Genomic DNA, 21,781 nt, shown 5'->3' with positions numbered 1-21,781 from the left:
CAATGAACCTGAGCTGCTAGAGCATATGAGTGAGCAGATCTTTGATATTGTAATGTAAACGCTTTAGAAATGTGCTTTTATGAAGGATGATGCACTTGCTTGAAGACAACTATTTGTGCCGCTAGTTTACACACATTTGCCTATTACAAGGTATGATCCATTGAATCAAAGTTTGTCCTGCTTCTGGGCACTTTTCGAATATGCTAGATCAGACGTTATTTACATTGTTGGAGTAATACAGATGCCTGCGATATATAATAAACTGTGCGGATGATGCAGCAGTTATAATGAATTTGTTATAATCGCATGCCGAACTAATATTATGACTAAATTTACTCGGCTTTCAACCTGTTGATGAGAGCCGGGGTGGGATTATGATGTAAAATAATCTGTTGCATCTAGATTTTCCTGCACACTACACGGAGAGAGTGCACTACAGACCCTTGTCTTCTCTTTAGGAATTTCAGATGTCTATGAAAGGCAGGTAATTTGGAAAATTGTCATGTGCACTTCTAAAGAAACATTTTTCAGTAGCTCATGAAGGGGGCCCACCGAAAGTTAACTGCAGCATAAAGGTGTTGATGAAAATTTTGTCCTCCCACCCCACCCATCCCTACTCCCAATAATGGACATTTTCATGTATGCCTACTATGATACCACAAGTGCAATTTGTGCTAGAACATAATGACTCATTAAACAAAGGAGGACAAGTGCAACATATTTCTTGTGTTTGCATTTCAGGAAGCCTGCGACCAGCCCCATGATGGGTGATGGTACTGAAAGTGTGCTCAAGCCGAGCAGCCAGTTTGTGCTGCGGCCCAGTCAGAGCTCGGCCTTCTGCCCACTCGTGCGGAACCCCTTTCAGGGGGTGCACAGGCCGGGGCCCATCGTTGACCCTTTCCTGCTCAATGAGAGGCTCCAGTGAAGTAGGCAACCCCCCCTGCTCCCCCCGTCTTTTCTCTGACCAGCCCACAGGAGGTAGCAAGGTGCCATTGAAAAAAGAGGAAAGGGCATTTCAAGGAAGAGTCCTCCTTGCATGAGAATGCCTCTCTTATTTCTCCCACTCGTCGTCACCCACGTGCCATTGCTGTGGTGGCTAGCAAAGTCTGCACTCTTTGCTGCAGCTCTTCGCTTTGCCTGTGATGCGAGCGAAAACGCTGCTGTGCCACCATCCTCTAGATTTGCAGTTTGACTTTTTGTTCATGCTCCCCTTGGAGAAAAACAAGCCTGCTTTATAGCCTCGACCATACTTTTTTATTTTTTAAGGCAAAGAAGCCATTGGTGTTGCCAGAGGGAGCACCATTTTGTGTGCAATGAAGGTTTCAAATGAAGGCTCACTGGCAGCTGGCACAGGGACTTTGTGAATGCAGGATGCGTTATGTATCAGTGTAATTTGTGTTTGTGGCAAGATGTAAATGACATACAGATATACCTGAAATAGTTTCTCCATTCACCTTCTTCTTGCTGTGTTCGGCAGCTATGTGTACATTATTATTGTGCATTTGTGCAGTTTGGGACTGCAACCAACTTTGTTCTCTGGTGTTACCATGCAGGAAGGAGTAATGCTTAGTGAAAGAAGTGTTCTGAACTGGGAACCTGTTTAGCCTCTTGTGTTGTTTGTGGCACCTGCAATGCTTATTTGTTGTAGTTGTAGTAGCTAATGTTTGGTACCAGGCTCTAACCATAACTCTTCCCCCCCCCCCTCCTTTTTTTTCATATATACCATTTAGTTGGCTGTCACAAGTCACGAAGCAACAATTTCTTTAACTCAGTTTCATTGTACTGCTGATCATTTCGCTGCATTTCTAATAACATAGTTCCGATGCTAAGGCTTTATTAAGCCTTGATATTACTAGACTTTATTTGTATTTTGTGTGTTCATGAAACACAACACTCGGACAGGTTTAAATTTTGAGGGACTTGCTTTTACTTTTTGCAGAGCTCTGAATGGCAGCCTGCGAATGATACAGATGGTGTTAAAATCAAGCTCAAATCAATGCATTTTCTGGCTTCCTATTTCTCTGAAGTTACCATGAAATTTGCTATCTAACTGCCCAGTCATGGTAGTAGCATGAATTCACACATTTGCTTAATGTTCATGGTGCTTCAAACTTGATGAAAACAAAGCCACATGTTTTTGGTGCAGTTTGGACAAGAACCTCTTACCAGGCCAGTAGCATGCTGACTGATCTGCTAACTTCACTGATTGCTTTACCGTATGGTGATACTGTAGAGACTCAAATAAGGACTCCACGTATAAGTGCTGTACCCCCAACTTGGCAGCCCAAAATTTGGGGAAAAGAATTTCCATCAGAGAAGCAATTGCGTTTGGTTCCTCGATGCTGTGCTTGCGCATCGGTGAATTTTCACGCGCTGTGCACTTCTGTGTGCCCCCTACTAGATGGCAATAGCTGCACGTTTACCTCTGATGCAGTGGTACATTCAGGGATCCGGGGTGTGCAGTAGCCGCCGGCTGCACCGACACTATTTTGACCAATAGGTTCAGTCCTGTGTAAGGGCCGCGCCTCATCACCATTGTGAAAAATAAGAGCAGCCCTTCCACGAGTCTGTGCAGTATGTCACACGGTTCATCACCTTCACAATCTCTCAGTTTGCGCTGGAGCTGAATAACTTGGAACGGTTTTTAATGTTCGAAAGGTGGTTGTCAGACCTGGATGGACTAATGCATTTGGGACACTTTCGATGTGCTGCTGTGACAGTGCAGTTCATGAAAAACTCAAGCAGAGCTAAATGAAAAGAATGTTTACTGTGCAGCTGGGGTCATTTGTCTTCTAAAAAGGCAACAAAGATACAACCTTCAAACCATTAAAAATTTAAGGCAGTCCTGATCATCTCTTGTGGTCCAAAAGAAAAGCATTGACAATAGAGATACTGTTTACTAGTGGATAAACAAAAATCACTCTGAAGTTGGTTTTCTTACAATAGTCATGACAATTTCAAAGACTGTAGTACTGTTTTCTTTGAAACACTTTTTCAAATAAAATTTGCTATATGCTTTTAAGCATTTCAGAGAGGCTACCTTGTAGAGTTAATTTCAGTTCTTCTTTGTGGAAAGATTATAAGTTTCTTATTTTTTTTACCTAGAATTTCAGAAAGGAATGGGAACCTTGGCCATTTTTTGAGCAGTTATTTCAAACATCACTAAGGCATTGCGTAGTTATCTCGCTTAACTGTTAGGACCACTGGCACAATTTTTGGTTGGAGGCATTTGTTTATGCCTTCTCTAAATATAGCAGGGAGCAAAATTTCAAAGCTTGCGAAGCCTCAATGGACGTAGTATTTGTCAACAGGTTATGTTGTATTTTTCATTCAACCTTTAAATTTATGTTAGAGAAAGATACGATACATCAATTTAGACTGGTGGCTCAATTTTCCACACACGTTTTTCTTTCTTCTTTTGAATTTCATGCCTAAACAGTGGCTCATAACGGGGGTATTGTGTAGTGCACGAATGTAAGAAAAAAGGACAAAGACTAGCAGACAGCGCAATACTACCGTTATGAACCAAGCATCTACCCTAAGGAGTGGCACTGTTGACATAGGAGTTGTGTCACAGATGTTGTGGTACTTGCGCATTTCTAGCCACTCAGAGTTGCTAGGTTGAGTCTTTGCATACTCTCAAAATGTAATCCTTTTCCTGGTGATCAATAATCGACAAGCCGCCTCTGCAAATGACTGGGATGTCACGGAGAGCTGACACGGAAATTCCATGGTGGTGTTACCACAGGCCTTTAGATTTTGCATCCTTCCTGGCATACTAGGCCATGGCTCATCGTAAGAATGATATATTTTAAATCACAGAAATTCATTCTGTCAAGCTAGCTTAAGTTAGCATTTCTCTGCCTCTTACAGCTTTATATGGAATTACTCTTTGGCTGACGTAGCAATCTTTCGACTGTTTTGCTTTCCTTTCACATGGCTGATCCCACCACTAGCCCTCTGGTTTTAACATGGCCCTGCAGGACTTCTTGAACATGGTAACTAGACAATGTTGTCTTGAATATCTGAAGGGAATATCCCTGTATGCGCAGCTGGAAGCTGGCTTTACTCTGAATCAGAAACAAAACCAGAGGAATCTCATTTGTGGCAAAGTGGTGATGCCCTCTAATGGGAAGAGCAAGGCCACAGCACCAATACTCTGGCATATGAAATCAGGCTTTCTGATGAAGGCTTGCACCACACATTCTTAAGGTTATGCTGATATGAAAGCTCTGTGTTATGGTCAGTAGAGCATTGTGTATATTATTCCCTCAGACATTACACCACACTACAACTTTGAGCTCAGCGTGAATGTAAAGAGGGAGGGGAAGGTTGTGAAGGTGTGGCTGGGGCAGCAGTTAGTTGCCGATAACCCCGCTCATGCAAGGTACATTCAAAAACATCTGTGGGAAAATATTTGTGAGGAGATGCCCTTTAATACAAGACACCTTACATGCTTTTCATAAGATGTACTTGGGGGCTCCTTTAAGGTGAGGTAGACGTTAAGGCAGTGTGTTGCGAGTACTTTCCATGTTTCACCTATTTACTTCTTTTTGAAGAAAAATCTATTAAAAGCTTGTGTGAGTAAGAAGGTGACAAAGAAAACTGCTAGCACTGCAGTGCTTGGTACTTTAGTGCTGTTATCTTTTGCTGAATGAAAAATGCCCAGACCAAATGAGGCTACACTGCAGCTGAATTACTGCCAGTTAATGTCACCTTGTTTTTTAATATTCTCTTTCAAAATTTGCTTTGTAGTCTGTAAGAAGTATATAGACATTTATCTGTGAAGTTCGTAGATTGCTTTTAGTCATTTTCTCTTGCTTAAGCTGCTAACTACCTAAGCTACCTAACTACCTAAGCTAAAACTAAAATGTAGCTGCTTGACACTCCTCTTCAATCACAAAGCTTGTTGCCTCTGGTGAACTTGTAGGTGCTGTTGCCATTTGCTTCTTTTTTCACTCAACATTTATGTTAAGCTTAGCAATTGAATACTAGACAAAGCCAGAGCTAGACAAAGCCAGATCAAGCAACCAAGAGCTGTGCCAGCATTCTTTTTTTCTTGCTAGTTTCTCAACCCACGCTCATCGTGGCTCCATTTTAGATCTTTGGGCTCTAAAAAAAAGCCTTGCGGAAAGCAAGTTTTGGCATTTGGCTTAATCACAACGAGTATCTTTGGCTGAAGTTGCACACTTCTAACCATCATGCCAAAAAGCCATTGACATCATTACAATCAAAAATTCAGCTCAGAAAAGCAACCTGAAGAGTGTGAAGCACACGTCCTACTCAGCAGCTGCTTAGCTCCAAGAATTGCGGCTTAGAAAGATGTTTTACTATTTTTCAGTGTATGTGTATGAATAAGGTTTGTTTCCCTTTCCTTGAACTTTGGCCTTTGGCATGTGTTCTGTACGAACCATGGGGAAAGCAGAGAGTATAATTCAAACATGAAAGTCTGTTTCTTTGCGAGGTTGTTCTGCACAGCGTCTTTTTCTTTTAATAAAGATGTTATTTCTGGCGAGGCCTCTTATCTATGTGCCTCTTTCACTGTCAAAGAAAAAAAAATAATGTTTCCACTTTTAAAACCATAAGAAGACTGGCACCGTTTGTATTGTTTGAAGTATTTCTTTTTGTCTTGTACTGTTTTCTAAGTTGAGAGCCTATAAAGCATTAAATGAACCTTGATAAAAACTTTTATGTCAGAACTTAGCACTTTGCAAGATTCTTCTGCTGTTGTTTGTTCTGTTTGTATGTGCTAAAATGTGTGCGTATTGCTAAAATGATGCACAGCCATTTAGCAAACCATTTCTCTGCTGCAACATTTATGTTATGATGCTTGTGTAACATTGCATTTTGCTTGATTTCTTTCTATGTGCATATCCAAAGAATCTAGTGTTTCATTCAGTGTGATAACTACATATTCCACTCTGTAACTTAAAAAGAAACAAAAAAAAAGAAAAAAGAAAAAAAAGAAGGGACTGTTTGTGAACTACCTTATGTGGCTGTCCAACCCATTCCGCCCCGCCCCATTCTTTCTCTCTCTCTTTTTTTCTCATTTGTAGTTACTGATTTGAAGAGCTTCTAACACAAAGTGAAATATTTTCAGCAGAATCCTAAATTTATTGTAATCAATTAGTGCAGCGCAGGGTAGCATGTTAAGTTCGACTGTCTTGTGGCTTTTGGATTAAGAAACCTTGTACAATGTACATATTCCACAGCACAGTCCTTCAGAGACATGCATGTGTTAGCTTGACCCGATGAAATGTAATATCAAATATATAAAAACCTTGTTTTTTTTTTTTCTAGTAGTTCCGGACCAATTCTCTTAGTAGGCACATTGTAAGATATTCAGAAACCTGGCAAGGCCGCCATTTTCTTAATTATGCGCTTGTCTTATGTATATGTAAGCTTTGTATGTTACACATGTTTCATTGTTTCACAGCCAAGTTGTGTGTTTAAACTTTTGCACACACTAATGATTCAATGTTTCTGAGATGCTCCTTTGTGCCTTTCATTGCTTTGGCTGTTGGTTATCGATGCAGGGCTCACAGGTGCTTGCTTTATTTGGCAGCTGCCGTAGTAATATCCCCTCTACTCCTGCTGTAAAGTGCCATTTGTCGAGTTGGCAACCATGTGGATCCACTGTCTGCACATGTGCATTCTTGAAAATTTTGCTGGCATAGCTAAGGGCCCAGTTTCACAAACATTCTGTCATCTTAAGAGCTTTTTTCCAATTGTACAGTCAGCGCCAAAGCAAATGCTACTGATGATAATGATCAACATCACAGTGAGAACATCACAGTGGTAACAGCTGTTCCTGATTGAACAGGACCTAGGCAAGTGCTGCTGGTCACAGTGAACATCGTCGTAATGATGGCCATTTGTGGTTCGTTCTTGCACAATATAAGCTTTGTGAGCCTGGGCTGAATATAGTTTGGAATCTTGTGTCACATGGTGGGCATTATTACGATTGAACTGACATTCCAGCCTGCTCTTGAGTGCTGGTCTGATAAGTTCTGCGTGTATGGTCTGTTGCTAGCATTAAAAGGAGGAGATGTGTAGAGAAAAAAGAAAAAAGGAAATCATGCGTCATGTCATTACAAGAGAAATTCCTTTCCCAAAAGGACACAGCGGGAATTGTGTACCCAAGTTGGTAGTGAAAGCTGACAGTGAATGCACAAAGTTGCCAGAACTGCATTAAGCTTGCCTGTTCTTTTGCCGGAACACCATTCATGCTTACTCCCGTGAATGACGCTATGTGCTCTGAAATGGCACAAAAGCTTTTCAATGACAAAAAAGTTGTGTGGTCATATATTTTTCTGCACAGAAGTAAATGTCTGCAGTTGATTACCAAGCAGGATTAGTTCCACGAGAGTTGTTTGTCATATGGTTTCTGTCTTGTCTTTTTGTTCAATTGTTCATGATAAAAACCATTGATAAAAAGCTTTGGAACTGATCCTGTGACCAATTATGTCAGAATCACAACTCAAAATGTGACATTGGCTGTGCCTATATGCTGTGGTATCTTGTACTCTTATGATATGCTTGATGATGAGCTAACTGCTGTATTTTCTATTTCTCAATTCCCGGTGCATTGAAAAACAGAAAGCAAAAGAAAGAATGCTAGTCGTTTGGTCATGAGAGCTGAGAAGGAACTTTATCCCCCTATACTGCATCGTGGCTTTGCTTACATGCATGCCTCAGGTAGGTCGTGGCCTGCACAACCTTTGGTGCAGGTCCAGCCTACTGTTAACTTGACACAGCGACTTAGTGGCCAGGTTCACCTGCTGAGTACTAAGGTTACCTATGGGTTCGATTCCCAACAGTAGGTGCTGCATTCCAATGGGTACAGAAGACAAAAATGCCTTTGTGCTAATGATTTCGCGTACGTTAAAGGAACCCTGGACAGTTTGAAATCAACCTAGTGCCCTCCACTACAGCATGTTCCATTTGTAGATTCAGGGTGCAAAAATTAACTGTGACATTATTCGTGAAATGTACCTAAAAATATGCTCCTACTGCTGCTGCTGCCTTTTTGATATGTGCTGGCTTTTTTGTGCAGTCATTGGTACTTGGAGCGACTGTCACTCTGTGTGTGTGTTTGTGCACTGCAGTTTTTCGATTCTGGAAATGGAAAGACTCCTAGCTATGTTAGACTCTTAGCATGCTGCCCCTTGCATGCGATGCCAGTATCACTGTGGGAATGTAGTCTTGCGAAAAAGAGTGTCTCTGTGGGTGAAAGTTGTAAAAAGAAAGAAATTGACAAAAAAAACTTGTACCTGAAGAAAAGAAAGGCAGAAGAAGATGGTCTTCTCCTTTTCTTTCATGTAAATATTGAATGTTATATACATATTATATATATATATATATATACATATATATATATATTATATACATGCTCTGTATGCTACAACACCTGTGAGGTATCTTTTCCTATTCTTTCTGTTGGTTTAATAGAACTGTCAACTCTCCTGTCAAGAGTTGATTTTTTTTGTTTGTGTATTTTTTATATATATTTAGTTGTTTGTGTTCTCACTTGTTGCAGTAGTCAACAACCAGCGGCACCTTGTTCCTGTATTTATACTTGTAACAAGATGCATGTCTGAAAGAGCTTAGTTTGATTGTGTAAAAGATATTGGACATGAATACAAGGGTGTTCTGAGAAGGGTATTCTCAATTTAACCTTGAACGCTTCTACTTTTTTTTCGCTTGATGAAACTGTTTTCAAAGCAGATTGTCGTTACAAATGATGTAAGCAAATAGCTAAATGCTGCTGAAGTTGAGAACTCTTAGTGACGATATCTGCTTCAGAAGGATCAGATATTGTGTTGGTCGTTCTGGGTATGCTTTCAATCGAAATAGGAAAGGTGAAAAAGCAGTGGTAAGTGAGTGAGGGTTGGCAGTGCTTAAAGTGATGCACAGGGATTGCCTCCGAGCTGTGAGAGCTAGTGAACGGTTTGCTGTGACCATTTCAACAGCCCCATGTAGCCGTTCTGCATTCTCATGTTTAGGACGTGCACTAGTCAGCTCAGAAGGGTGATTTAGAACACTCTGGTTGACTCTTGTTTTTAGTTGACCGGGCAGCAAGACATTTTGGGTATTGTGAGCTCTCGTGTGGACATGAATCCACAGCACGTTGATCGCATGATAGCTATGTGACTGAGTGTCCCCATGCATGCAGTGCTTCGGCCCAAGTGGGACTTTCATAACAAAGGCCTCGAAGTGTCTTGACCAAGGCAGCTCTTCAATTGTGCTTGACAATTTCGGCACACATATTCCAGCTCCTTCAAACAAAACAGGACGGGTATGTGCATAAAGTCCTTTAAGAAATAATTTCACGATAAAGTGCACTCACCCCTTGGCACGACATATAAATGAGAAAACTTATATAACAAGGAAATCCGTTTCGTTGATGTCTTAGTCACAGAAAAGATGGCATAGGAAAAGCCCTCAGGGACCAACAAAAAGTGCTTTTAAATGTTATATGCTTTCATCACCCTTCTAACTTCGTTTGGCATTCTTGCTTCCTTAATCAATTAACGAATATAGGGAGGGAGGGAGGGAATCTTTTTCGTTTGTTTATGTCTGTCATTCTCTTCTTGTTCATTGCTCGGAGATTTGGGCTTCGTTTCTTTACACCTTTCTGCAACTAACGTCACCCTATTCCACATACAGGGCGGCACCAATATGTGATCTGCATACTCGACAAGGAAATCTGTGATGTTCAAGCCTGGTTTTGCTTTTTAAGAACATGCATTTTTTTTCTGTGTGTGTGTTTTACGACATGAAAGGAAGGACACAAAATGTTTCTTGTGCTGTTATCAACTGTGCAGTACAGTTAGCAGCAAGCTTGCTCTTGGTTATTTAACAGGAAAAGCCATGCGACAGTGGTAGGCCATCGAAGCTCTCCCTGAGCGACCATGCTGCTAGCACTTGAAATTTGTAAAGTTTTACTTATTCACTGTTACTAAACATATCTATGTTAAGAAATAAGCTCCTTCGCTAAAGTTTTGCCTTTGAAATGCACAAGTGTGATGCGTTTACTCACCACCTCTTTGATGACAGATCTCACTGTAGCAGCTTTCTTTTTTCCCTCCTCCCTGCCCCCGATCTCCTTACCCGGGCATTTATGGCAGCCTCATATAATGCAAAAGAGCATGAGGGAGTAAATGTGCGTCACGAATCAGCACATTTTTTTTAGCAGCTTCATGGCTTAATAGAGTTAAAACATTTTCCTGTGCTTTGCTTCATGCTACTTTTGAGCAGTTGTAGTAGCTGCTTTTCCATTTTGTTGAGCAAATGTTTCCTGTCATTACCTATAAAACATTTTTCTGTGCTTTGCTGTGTGCTGCTTTGGGAAGGTTGTAATTGTGTCTATTCATTTTGTTTCGTGGGAGTTTTCTTATTACGCACAAATAAAAATAGCTGTCAGCATTTAAGCACTTGCCATACACAGTCAAGATGTTTCTCAGTAACATAACGGAGTGAAAAAATCAGTATTTGAGTAAACATAGCTCACCCGAAATTATTTTCTGTACAATGTTTCCAGTGCCATTGGCGTACAAACCAAGCATTCCAGCAAGTTGGGTGTCCTGTAGAGCTCGGTTCAGTTGTCATTATTGGCTTTTCTTTTTATGATAAACCTTTATTACTGCTCATGCTGCTTGTCACTGACTATCCTCTCTCTCTCTCTCTCTCTCTCTCTCTCTCTCTCTCTCTCTCTCTCTCTCTCTCTCTCTCTCTCTCTCTCTCTCTCTCTCTCTCTCTCTCTCTCTCTCTCTCTCATTTTGCCACACTTCAAGCACCTCCTGGCCTTCCCCAAGTTCACTTTCATTCTAACCGCTTGAGGTTGATGCATGAACCTTTACGATAAACGATGGTGGCTGTCGGTGCCATCCCGTCCTTTCTTCACGAGAGCTCTTTCAGCCTGTGTGGGCTACGCATGACGGGGAGCCCATGACAAGACAGAACAAGTAGAAAGATGAGGAAGAGAGTTGTCTAATCCCAGTATTTTTCAAGTACAAACCCATGTGTACCTGCACCTATGTTCACCTACTGGGCACTCAGTGTTTTGTCTTCTCCAAAAGCACCAATGACCCACTTGTCCCTTTGACAATTGATGCTGTCAATTGATACTATCAAGCGATGCAGGGGCACTGCCTGAGCAACCTCTGTGCTGATAAGCGATGTAAAAGAAATTCTTCCAAGTGTTGTGCACCTTGTTAGTGTGGCGCCCTTCGACAAAGACCAAGGAATCAAGCAGACTTTCTTTTCTACATGCATAACTTCATGTGCCCAAGAAGTCGTAATTTCAGTCTGTATTTCATCACGCATACAGTCACAGAGAGTAAGTGCCAGTAGTTGATATTCTAGTTAAGCTTAAGGGCAAAAGTTGGAATTGGGTCAGTCACTTAATAAGTAGAGCAGACAACAGATCGTCCATTAGAATAAGAGAGTGGGTGCCAAAAGAAGGCAAGTACAGCCATGGACAACACCATACGAATAGGTGATGCCATATGATTATCAAATTCACAGGTGTTGGATGGCTTTCTGCACTCCAAGAAAGCTGAGATGGATTATCGAATGAAAGAATGTTAAAGATATGATGTCTATGACTTCAGATTTCTCAGGATGCATTTGACACACAAAGTGCATGACCTATGGTCAGCTACATGATGTGCAATAGAAAGGAAGTTGCAACAGTAATAGCGATAAAAGAGCATTTGAACCCATTTACTACTTTGTACCTTCCTTTTCTAGTGCAGCTATTGTTTCTTCTTTATGTACAAAAAAAAAAAATTGGGATTTCTTTTTTCTCTCCAGTTGAAAGCATGGCCAGTGTTGTTAAAATTTGTGGTTAGGAGATGAAAATGGCTTTGCAAATTTATATTTGGCTCTCATGATTGGTGCTTGATCGCACACAGTGCAGCATGAACAGCCACTACAGAACATTTCCTTGGGATGCCATGAAGTTGCTGCATCTGGAAATTATGCACACTTACATGCAAATGGAAGCTGTTCTCTCTTATTGTTAATGTAATGAACCGTATCTGCACTGTAGTATTAGTGTCATCCCATCCCAACTGTCCCAACCGTGGTGCTCGACCAATATCCATTTCTCTCAAAAAAGTTTTTAAAAATTTCACATATATAAACATTAGTTGCACAGTATTTTCCCAACATGTCTGGGTGGCAAAAATCTTTTGCACCTGTGAGGGCCATTTAAACTTAACGAAACAGTGGAAAACCAGGTGTGAATCAAAAATTTGCCAAAAATAGACTATTTCACCCATTATTTCAAACATTGCATTTTTCTTTGAACATTTTTATTTAATTATAGAACTGTCTCACAAAATATTTTTATGCTCTTTAACCCTTAACACCAAGGTAAACATGTGCAAATTTAGCATTTTTGGGAAATTTTTCACAGAATATGGTCATGGAAGAAAACCTGGAATTATTTTCATATAACTGTCCTTAAAACATACTATCTTCTAAAATATTAATTTTGCCTCTGTGCTGTGCACAGGATCTAACATAAAAACATGAATTTGGCACAAATGCTATTTGGCCTATGTTCAGACGTCTGTAATACACTAAGGTAGTCCACGAAAAAATATGCATAAAAGTGGATTTAATACAGAAGAACACTTTTGCCATGGAAATTTTCATCAAAGTAATTTGTGTTTTCACCAAGAAAAACATTTTTGAATTTGAGTCTCGCCATTGCAATATTTTGGTTCACACTTCAACTTCACCATGTAGTATGCTGGTGGGAAATACAAACCATAGTGGCGCAGATGGCAGCATTTGGAAAGAGGAATAAAAGTCGTGGTCATCAGAAGTTTATAAGCATTTAAATCCTGAAGGTATGCCTACTTAACATAGGTCGACAATGTGCACTTTTCTGTGCTACTGGAAGTATACATATGTCGCCTACTTACGTGTGAAGTGGCAGAGTGGGCGACAAATCGCATTCATAAGCGTGAACTGGAAACACCATTTGCATGACCGACATTCAGCTACCATGAAGCCAGTCAAAAAAGATTAATACATTGGTGAATATTGTTGATAGGCAGCTTTATTGAGCATAGTTCACTAGTTCTGTGATATCTCTCTGCTATTATTCCAGCTACTTGGGGGCCAGTTAGACAGCAGCCGACAAAGCTTTTGTTGGAACATACAGCCTTTGTGATGTCAAGTCTGAAGAAACGAATAAGTACAGCTGTTTATTATGGGAGGCATTGTGGTACTTAAACCAATGATATTGTTGTATTTTTACTGTCTTTGTCTTGCGTGTATATACGGGGTGATCATTCTTTTAGTTTACGCACTTTTAAAAAATAGGCTGTTGCAGGTAGCATAATTCTAGTCCTTGAGTGGGATTAGTCAAAGAGGTGAACATTACGTGCAAGAGAAATCAGAACACATATTCAGCTAACAAATAAAATTTAACCAATTAGCTTTTTTAATTAGTTACATAAAAGCACATATTACAATTTAAAAGTTTAGCCGGCGAGTTTGCAAGGTGTATCCACTTGAAATAAATTTCCATAATGACACCAGTTTGGACATATGCACCATGAAACTCGCTGTAAAAATGCACTCTTGTTCCACTTATTTTTTTAAACAAAATGCTCTTTTATGCATTGAAGCAACAAAGTAACTGGAATGTGCACATATTTTGTCCTGTTTTGGGAAATATCTCAAAACTGGTGTCATCCAGGAAATTAATTTCAAGCGCAGGGGTGAGACCCCTGCGCTAATTGCGCCATTCTGATACGAAAGCAAATCCCTGTGCCAAAGTACGCCAAACACAGAAAATTTACTGAAGTTGTGTGACGATGCTCCAGAATGGCTTCGGCATCTGTGCTCCAGCAGTGGCCACAAACAGTGAGCGGATTCGTTCTATGAAAAAGAGTGCAGCCGTTCACATCCCGCACACCATGCGATGGTGCCTCTCACACAGTTTTCCATAATTTTCGTGCTTATAACACTAGACTCATTGGTGCTTCCGGCAAGTGGCCGGCACGCGCGCAACCACTCCCGGCTGCCACTGCTGCTGCCGGAACGGCCAGGGCAGCTGTATTCAGAGTGTCCTAGAAGATGGTTGAGCGGGCCAAGTGGCGCGATGCTTCCTGAGGCGCAAAATAACGAAAAGTAGGCCGAAGGCGCTGGGAGCGAACCAGATTTTAGGGAGGCGCGCGCTGCAGCGAGTTCAGTGGGTGGGCGTCTCTGTCCGCACACAGGGCCAGTATAATGTAAAACTATTCCAATCTCTTTTTATGCCCATGTGGCGAGGCCTGAGCCATTCTGACCTATCATGAAGAGCTAATGGCAGATTGGTAATAAAAACAAATTGTAATAGTTTTATGTTATACCAGAAAGTTAAGCATTAGGTGCTTTGGAATCACCTTGGTCTATTATGTAGAAATGGCTTTCAAAAATGTCGCAGTTTCACCCGAAGGGCGAAGCATTGATTGCGATAGCAATTTAGTTGACAGCTATACAAAGTGAGGATAGTAGTTTTAGCGGCCGTATAAACATGTAAACATTTGCTTACTAACTAAATTAACAAGCATAGTGTCACACGCACACAAGCAAACGTGAACACATCTCCGATGATCACCGCGCATACTCGCTGTCAAAATGCTAGAGTGAGGAAGCACGGTGGCAGCAGCAGGTGAATTGACTTTAGTGCTGCCTTTTGCTTCAATGTGAACTAAGCGGCGAAAACAGCGCACACGAAACTATCAGCACTCGGCAGGTAGCTTTCAAGACAGGGCCCGTGCAGCTGTGCCATAGGCAGCAGCCGCCGGAGTAGAACGATCCCCCCTCTTCCTTTCCCCCGGTGCCTTGCGCACGACGGAAGATGGCAGGCATTCTCGCCGCTTTCCTCCCTTGCGCATGCAAGATTGAGCACTCACACTTACAGCGTGCAGCGATGACATTATCACCCTTGGACTTTATATGGAACATCATGGCGACGGCAGAAATGCGCCTGGAGTGTCCATATAATTGCCATTGCAATAATAAAACACAGTAGTTCATAACTCTGGGTTCTCCGTACTGTCTGTTGGTGAAGCGCATTTCCATGCACCTCACCCACAGTGACGAGACATTAAAAAAAGATGTATATATAAAAAATGTCTTCGGCTACCTTTTGTAATTGCGGACTCACTACTGCAGAATGCATGTTTCTTTTTGTAGTTGCTACCACTAATTAAATATCTATAGGCACCACTACCAAAATTTGCATTCACTAGACAGTTTCAGCATCAGGGCAATCTGCATAAAAATTCAGCTTAAGACATTGCTTAAGACAGTTGCACTACAGCACTCATGTTGGTTTATTCTGTTTTGTCGTGGTTTCGAAGTGAGCTGCCATATTCCATATTTTATTATTCCTCAAAAATTCAGATTGGCCTGCTCCAAACTGCTTCAAAATGAAATTGTATCTGCCCAAATTGCTCCAAAATGCAATTTTACTTGCCCCAAAAATTGCTCCAAAATTACTTTGGGCAGTCCCGCCCCTTGTCTTGCAGGCTCACCGGCTATGATTTATAAAGTGCAAGAGCTGCTGTAAGGTAACTAATTAAGAAGTTCGTTAGTGAATTTTTGTTGATTAGTTGAATATGTGTTTTGATTTCTCGTGCTAGTATTGTCCACCTCTTTAAGTAATCCAGCTCAAGAACACTAATTGTGCTATCTGCCACAGTCGATTTTTTAAAATTATGTAAAGGTTAAAAATGATCACCCTGTATTATATATATAGAATAATCTATGAAAAAAATTTCCGAAAACCATAAGCTGTGGATACACCCGTCTTTTCTTGCGCAGGAAATTCTGCTGGTTTGCGATTCCTGCCTACATGCTATGAGGTGAAGTCGAAGCATGAACCAAAATATTACAATGGTGGGACTCGGATTGAAAAATTTTTTTCTCTGTGACAAATTTTTTTTTCTCAGTAGTGAATATTTCCATGGACCACCTTAGCTGCCAACATCTAAACATAAGCTAACATTTTTGCCAAAGTTGGGCTTTTATTTTAGAGCCTGTGCACAGCACATCAGCAAAAATAAAATTTTAAGATACAGTACGCTTTAGGGACAGTTCTATAAAAATATTTCCAAGTTTTCTTCCGTGACCATTTTTTCTTGTAGGTTTCCCAAGAACACTATTATTTGCGCATTTTCACCTCGATGCTAAATATTAAAAAACAAAAAAAAAGCATTTTGTGAAAGCACAATGTTTAGACAATGCAAAGCTTGAAATATTGCGTTAAATTGTCAATTTTAGGCAAATTTTCTTTCGCACCTGGTTTTCCACCTTTTTGTAAAATTCTAATAGTCCTCCCGGGCACAAAAAACATTTTCCGCTCAAAATATTTCAAGAAAATACTGTGCAAGTAATCCTTATATACATGTAATATTTTTTAAAAGAAATCTATATTGATCAAGCACCATGGTTGGAACAGTTGGCGTGGAATGACCCACTAAAGCATTGGACTCCATTCATTAGCATTATGAGGAGGTTGTCATTTGTAAACCACTGCTAGTTCAATAGAGCTTGCATAGCTTGCACTATAGAATTAAAGGAAAGCTTGGTGTCATGAAGGAAAAGGAAACATTTTACATAAACAGCAATGTTTTAGAAATTCATAAAACACATGAATAGCTACAGAAATTATTATGGCTTGGCAGCCTCATGTGATCAGAAAGTTTGCTTGACCCCATTGCAGCATTTGAACAGGCTGTTGTATCTGCTTGGGCACCACAAAGTTCTTGCTGCCCACTTGGCAAAGTACAAAGCGTTGAGTGTAAGGTAGAGAAACCTTGTCCCCGTCCGTACCACCAGGGCCTGGAGTCCCAAGCTTGCTGCCCGAGTTTCCCTGTGCAGCTGCAATCGGTCCCCGTCTTGGGAAATAGATTTTATTGTGATGTCAAGGACAGCCTTGGTGTTCCGTACTAGAGCTTAGGTGACAACAGTAAGCAAAGAAGCAGCATCTGCATGCACGAAATTTATTGGGATGGGAGGAGGGAGAGATAAAGATGCGAGACGCTGGATGCAAATGTGAATGTCTTGCAACTATGCTTAATGAGTGTTGCACAATGTAATGAAGCTGTGCTATCCTGCTGCTGTAGTTTAGGAACTATGATGGGGCCACAAATCAGTGAGGAGAAAGAAGTGACTATAAATGGAACTGCTCTCCTGACAAGATTCTGTGACAGATCTCCTTGAGGCCGCTGCTGGCACAGTTTGCTATTTCTAGTGGCTTTCAAAGTACACCACATGACGTTGCTGCTCTTCCTGAAGTGTTGTTTCTATAGGGAATAAAAATGAGTTGTATCAAATTGCACAAGCATTTCTGTTCTTTCCCTGTGCTTGGCTGCCTGCTTATAAAGGCGTCCGTTTACACACAACCTTGGATTACACAAGTGGACAAAGGTAAACAGAGAAAATGTGCTGTTTACTTGGCAAACTGGTCTGCAAATGAAAATGAAGGTTTTGCATGTTAGTATGAGATGGTGCTGCTTGCAAGGTTATGGACGGGCATAATATGCATTATCCTGGAAAGGGCGTAATTACCGTATTAAAGTCTTAAACATGAAACCTTTTCGATAGGCTCTTCACTGTATTTTCTGCAACAAGAGCATTGCTAAGAGCCCTTTGTGTATACACAGTACAGTCAACCAGTCTTTACACTGACTAACCTTCATGTCTTACCCTCCTTTATTCCTCCTCCTCCTTGTGCATGACAATGTCAGACTGTGATGCGGCATAGCTGTATTGCTGTTCAGGAAATGCAACCTCTGAACACTTGTGAATATGCAAATGATACTTCCTCATTTGAGCTCATGAGCTTGTAAAAGTAACAAGCTAATTTGTACAATTTGTTAAAAACTTGAAGTGCAGACATAAATGATGCTAGCTATTCTAAGCCTCCTTTCATCCACTCAAGTGGCATGCAATTTCTAATGTGTACTTGTTGAGCAAACTTTGTGAAGCATAGTTTTTAGAGGCAAGTAGATTGCATGCCTAATATGCATCTCCTCCAAAACGGATTGAGTGACACAACGCATGTTAATGAAAGTGAAGCTACAGGGTAAAATAACGGGCAGCTATAGTCTCTGGAAAGATGATCAAGCTCTGTAGTGTGTTCTGATGCACTGCGCTTCCTGAAGTAGGAGCAAATGAATTGATTAATGTTTTTTTTATCAAAGTATCAAGATGCTTCTTTTTTCACAGTAAACTTGAAAACTATATTTCCCTCAATGCATGATGCTATGACAATGTCTTTCAAGGCATCAGTTTTTAGTGATTGTGTAAATATCAACATTGCCACCAAGCAAAATAGTAAAACATCAGCAGTGTTCAGTAAAGCAAATTCTAATGTACAGTAAGTGTATATTTAACAAAAATGACCATAGGCTGTTGCTCTAGTCCCATATATATAGCTTGTAATTCATGTTCACAGGAAAATATAGAAATTTCAGTGCTGAAAGAAGACTCGGACAGAAAGAAAAAATATGCACAAGCCCTACTTTTAACCACATTTAACTTGTGTGAAATTAAGGACAAAGATGTGATGTGCACAGCTGATGTCTTCTAGCAAACAGCTAAGACAAGATAGGCCTCCTCTTTTTCAATCAAATCGATTGTGTTAACAGTGTAGGCATTGATTAAAAGTTATGCAGACCTAATGTACTCTATGTGAAGCGGTTAATCAAATTCTATAAATTTGCCCACTTCATTCCTGCGTCCTTGGCGTAACGGAAACTGTTGAATGTGCATGTGCTCTAGCACACCCGTGATATGGGATGCAACACATGTGCGGCGATCATCTCGCAGATCTAGTTGACATTGGCACAATACATGTATACACGTGATGGTGGCCTAATGGTTAGAGCATTGCGCTGCTAGTGCTGAGTGAGGTTCAATCCCACCATCAGGCATGCAATTAAACTTTTTTAAACGCGTGAGCTATTCAGCAAGACAGTAGCACCCAGCAATCAAAGTTGGAAAAGCACGGGAGAGTTCACAAAGAAAACTGCTTTTAAAGAATGTTCAGCTACCTTGACTCTCTCAGTCCTTCATGTTAACTCCTAAAGGTTTAGCACTACGTGTAAGATTTTATGCATCCAGAATTCAAAAGAAAAAGCTATGGGAATGTGCCACTGTTGATCCACTGATGGTATATTACAATATTAACAGCTACAGTGTAGCTAATGGCATGGTGAAACTGTTTCCACTGGCATAGCATGGCCAATATTATATGCATAGAATATAATATGTGCATGCAAGAGCCTTCAGTGATACAGCCGAGCCCACTTATAACATATCAATTATGAAGGATGCGTTTGTTATAGCCAACCGTTCATAAGTGGACATGTAAGAATAAGCCAAATGGAAAAGATATTCATTGTTTTCCAAAGCATGGCTAAACTTCGATATAACAAAATTCTCGACATAACGAAGTATTGAACTTTTCATAACCGCTTGACCATACAACACCATGTATTTAGAACCTCAATATAACGAAGTATGTTTGTATGCGATTTCAATACAATGAAATTTCGCTTCCGCCGCAAAGGAATGCCAAGTCGAATGGAAACTTCCGCGGACCCAGATGGTCAAATGGTTGAATTACAAGAGGCTGCTTGCAGACGCACCTCTCAAATCGCGGGAGGCGCAACAAGAGCGATCGCCGAAGGGGAGTCGCATCATGTTACGTACTAAGTCCAAAAGAAAAAGCTATGAAGCCAAGAAAGTGAATGGGAAAACAGCGCCGCGGTAGCTCAATTGGTAGAGCATCACACGCGAAATGCGAAGGTTGTGGGTTCGGTTCCCACCTGCAGCAAGTTGTCTTTTCATCCACTTTAATTTCTAGTAATTTGTCGTTTCATTATTTCATTTATTAAGCACAAGTAATTTCCCCTATGTTGTCCTTGGTTTCAGTGTTTGTTGGCTTCTTATGATATGACAAATAAAAATCGGGCCCCTCGGTTAACCCCCCTTCTTCTCGTTGATTACATAACGAGGGTCTCGAATCCGGCAACATTGATGCCTTTAGATAGCATATGTGGGTTTATTGACCAGTTGCCTTCACGCCAAAAGATCACATTCTCGTGACGCCTGCGGCAAGAAGGACGTTCCACGTCCGCCGTCAAGGTCTGTGAGTGGCGGCGCTGGCTAACACTCCCAGGGTTCTACTAGGACACATAAATACCCAAGAAAGTGAATGGGAAAACAGCGCCGCGGTAGCTCAATTGGTAGAGCATCGCACGCGAAATGCGAAGGTTGTGGGTTCGGTTCCCACCTGCGGCAAGTTGTTTTTTCATCCACTTTAATTTCTAGTAATTTGTCGTTTCATTATTTCATTTATTAAGCACAAGTAATTTCCCCTGTGTTGTCTTTGGTGTCAGTGTTTGTTGGCTTCTTATGATGTGACTATATATATATATATATATATATATATATATTCGCTCCTAGGCGTGGGTTAAGTTCGCCCTCAAGGTCATATAGACGGCCAGTAACTGACATACTATATAAAAGCGGGGGAAAACCCAACGAAAGTTATCGCTTTAAAAAAAAACAACAGTGTACTATATTATAGATAGGTGTAATGGGGGTAAGTTGGCGCGCGTCGCGATTTATGGCGTGCGTCTCGGCCGTGGCTGTGCATGGCTGTAAGCGCGACTGAGCACATACGCAGCCGAGCGCACTGCTTTACAGGTAATCTGCCGTGTGTGCAAAGACTGGGTGTGCCGAGACGGCATGGCATCGTGTAAGCTGGCTTCCCGCGCGTCTAGTATTGAAGGTTGTGTAATCTCGAGTTTCGGTGACCCGTTGGAGCCAGAGACAAACGAAGCATTCGCTCCCTGCTGCCGGCGCTTTTCATAATGTCGTTCCAGTGTGGGCGACGCTATCAGCTGCGAGGGCGGAGTGCAAGCGAAAGAGTGGCTGCCTTTGCTTCGTACCGCCTATGTGAAGATATCGTCGAAGTGGCATGAAGCCTTATCATTCATCGCCGACTCCCAAATTCATCAAAATGAATTTTCTCATTCAAATTTGCTTTTTTCGATTGCCCGATAATTCGGAAAATTCTGCGGCCCCTTTCCGTGTAAGAAAAAGCGATCGGCGACTGTACTTGTTTGCATAAAAGGTCGAATATCTGTACAACGAAATTTCGATATAACGAGGCAAATTGTCGGTTTTACCTACTTCGTTATATCGAGGTTTAACTGTAATAGGTAAACTCACTTTGCTTCTTCAATTTGGACCCAACAATTGCCGTTTTCAGGTTTTTCAAAGCAGACGAGTGATAATCGTTGTGGCAATCAACTCCCTCGCGTCCCTTGATGTTTTTCCCTGCTTGGTTCTCGCGTCTCCTGTAATCCGGCTTCTCCGCGAAGCTAAGCACCGGCGGCGGTCGGTGTGGTTGCAGCATATTATGAGAGATGGCGCGGGTGTTGCACTGCTAACGCCACCTAACAGCGGGTTTACTCGGGCGCAAAAGAGAGTAGGCTCTTACTCTTAGGCGTGTGGTCGGCGAGAGACACGGACGTTTCACATGCTTTCGCCCACTGTTTGCGGGATGGTAATGTGGGAGGTTTTAGAGCAGAGCACCGGAATGGACGAACACGATCATTTGAGCGTGCCACCGTTTGCCTGGCCTGTGCGACAGATCGAGGAAGTCCGACTCGCTGCAACCAGATAGTTAGCGAAAATGTTCATCTCCATGCTGAACACCAACACCTAATTGTTTGCATGTAGGGCCGCCCAA

At 41.3% G+C, this 21,781-nt stretch overlaps 1 protein-coding gene and 1 non-coding gene across 5 annotated transcripts in view; both read left to right on the top strand.

Annotated features, from left to right (window-relative positions):
• The window catches only part of LOC142571428 (protein FAM117B-like), a 218,886-nt gene extending 201,530 nt beyond the window's left edge, over positions 1-17,356 (top strand). For all 4 annotated transcript variants that reach the window (XM_075679769.1, XM_075679768.1, XM_075679772.1 and 1 more), the window contains one exon: positions 742-17,356. In XM_075679769.1, coding sequence (XP_075535884.1) covers positions 742-925 — 184 coding nt within the window. In that variant the 3' untranslated portion in view covers positions 926-17,356. The remainder of the gene's footprint in view (positions 1-741) is intronic.
• Positions 17,357-20,249: 2,893 nt separating this feature from the next.
• Positions 20,250-20,322, top strand: TRNAS-CGA (transfer RNA serine (anticodon CGA)). Its single transcript has one exon. It is a non-coding gene; the product is annotated as a tRNA-Ser (tRNA).
• Positions 20,323-21,781: the final 1,459 nt, after the last annotated feature.

The sequence above is a fragment of the Dermacentor variabilis genome, chromosome 2 (assembly GCF_050947875.1).
Source record: "Dermacentor variabilis isolate Ectoservices chromosome 2, ASM5094787v1, whole genome shotgun sequence".
NCBI classification, from domain to species: Eukaryota; Metazoa; Arthropoda; class Arachnida; order Ixodida; family Ixodidae; genus Dermacentor; species Dermacentor variabilis.
The sequence above is the reverse complement of the archived record's forward strand: the minus strand, read 5'-3'. Positions and strand labels throughout refer to the sequence as shown.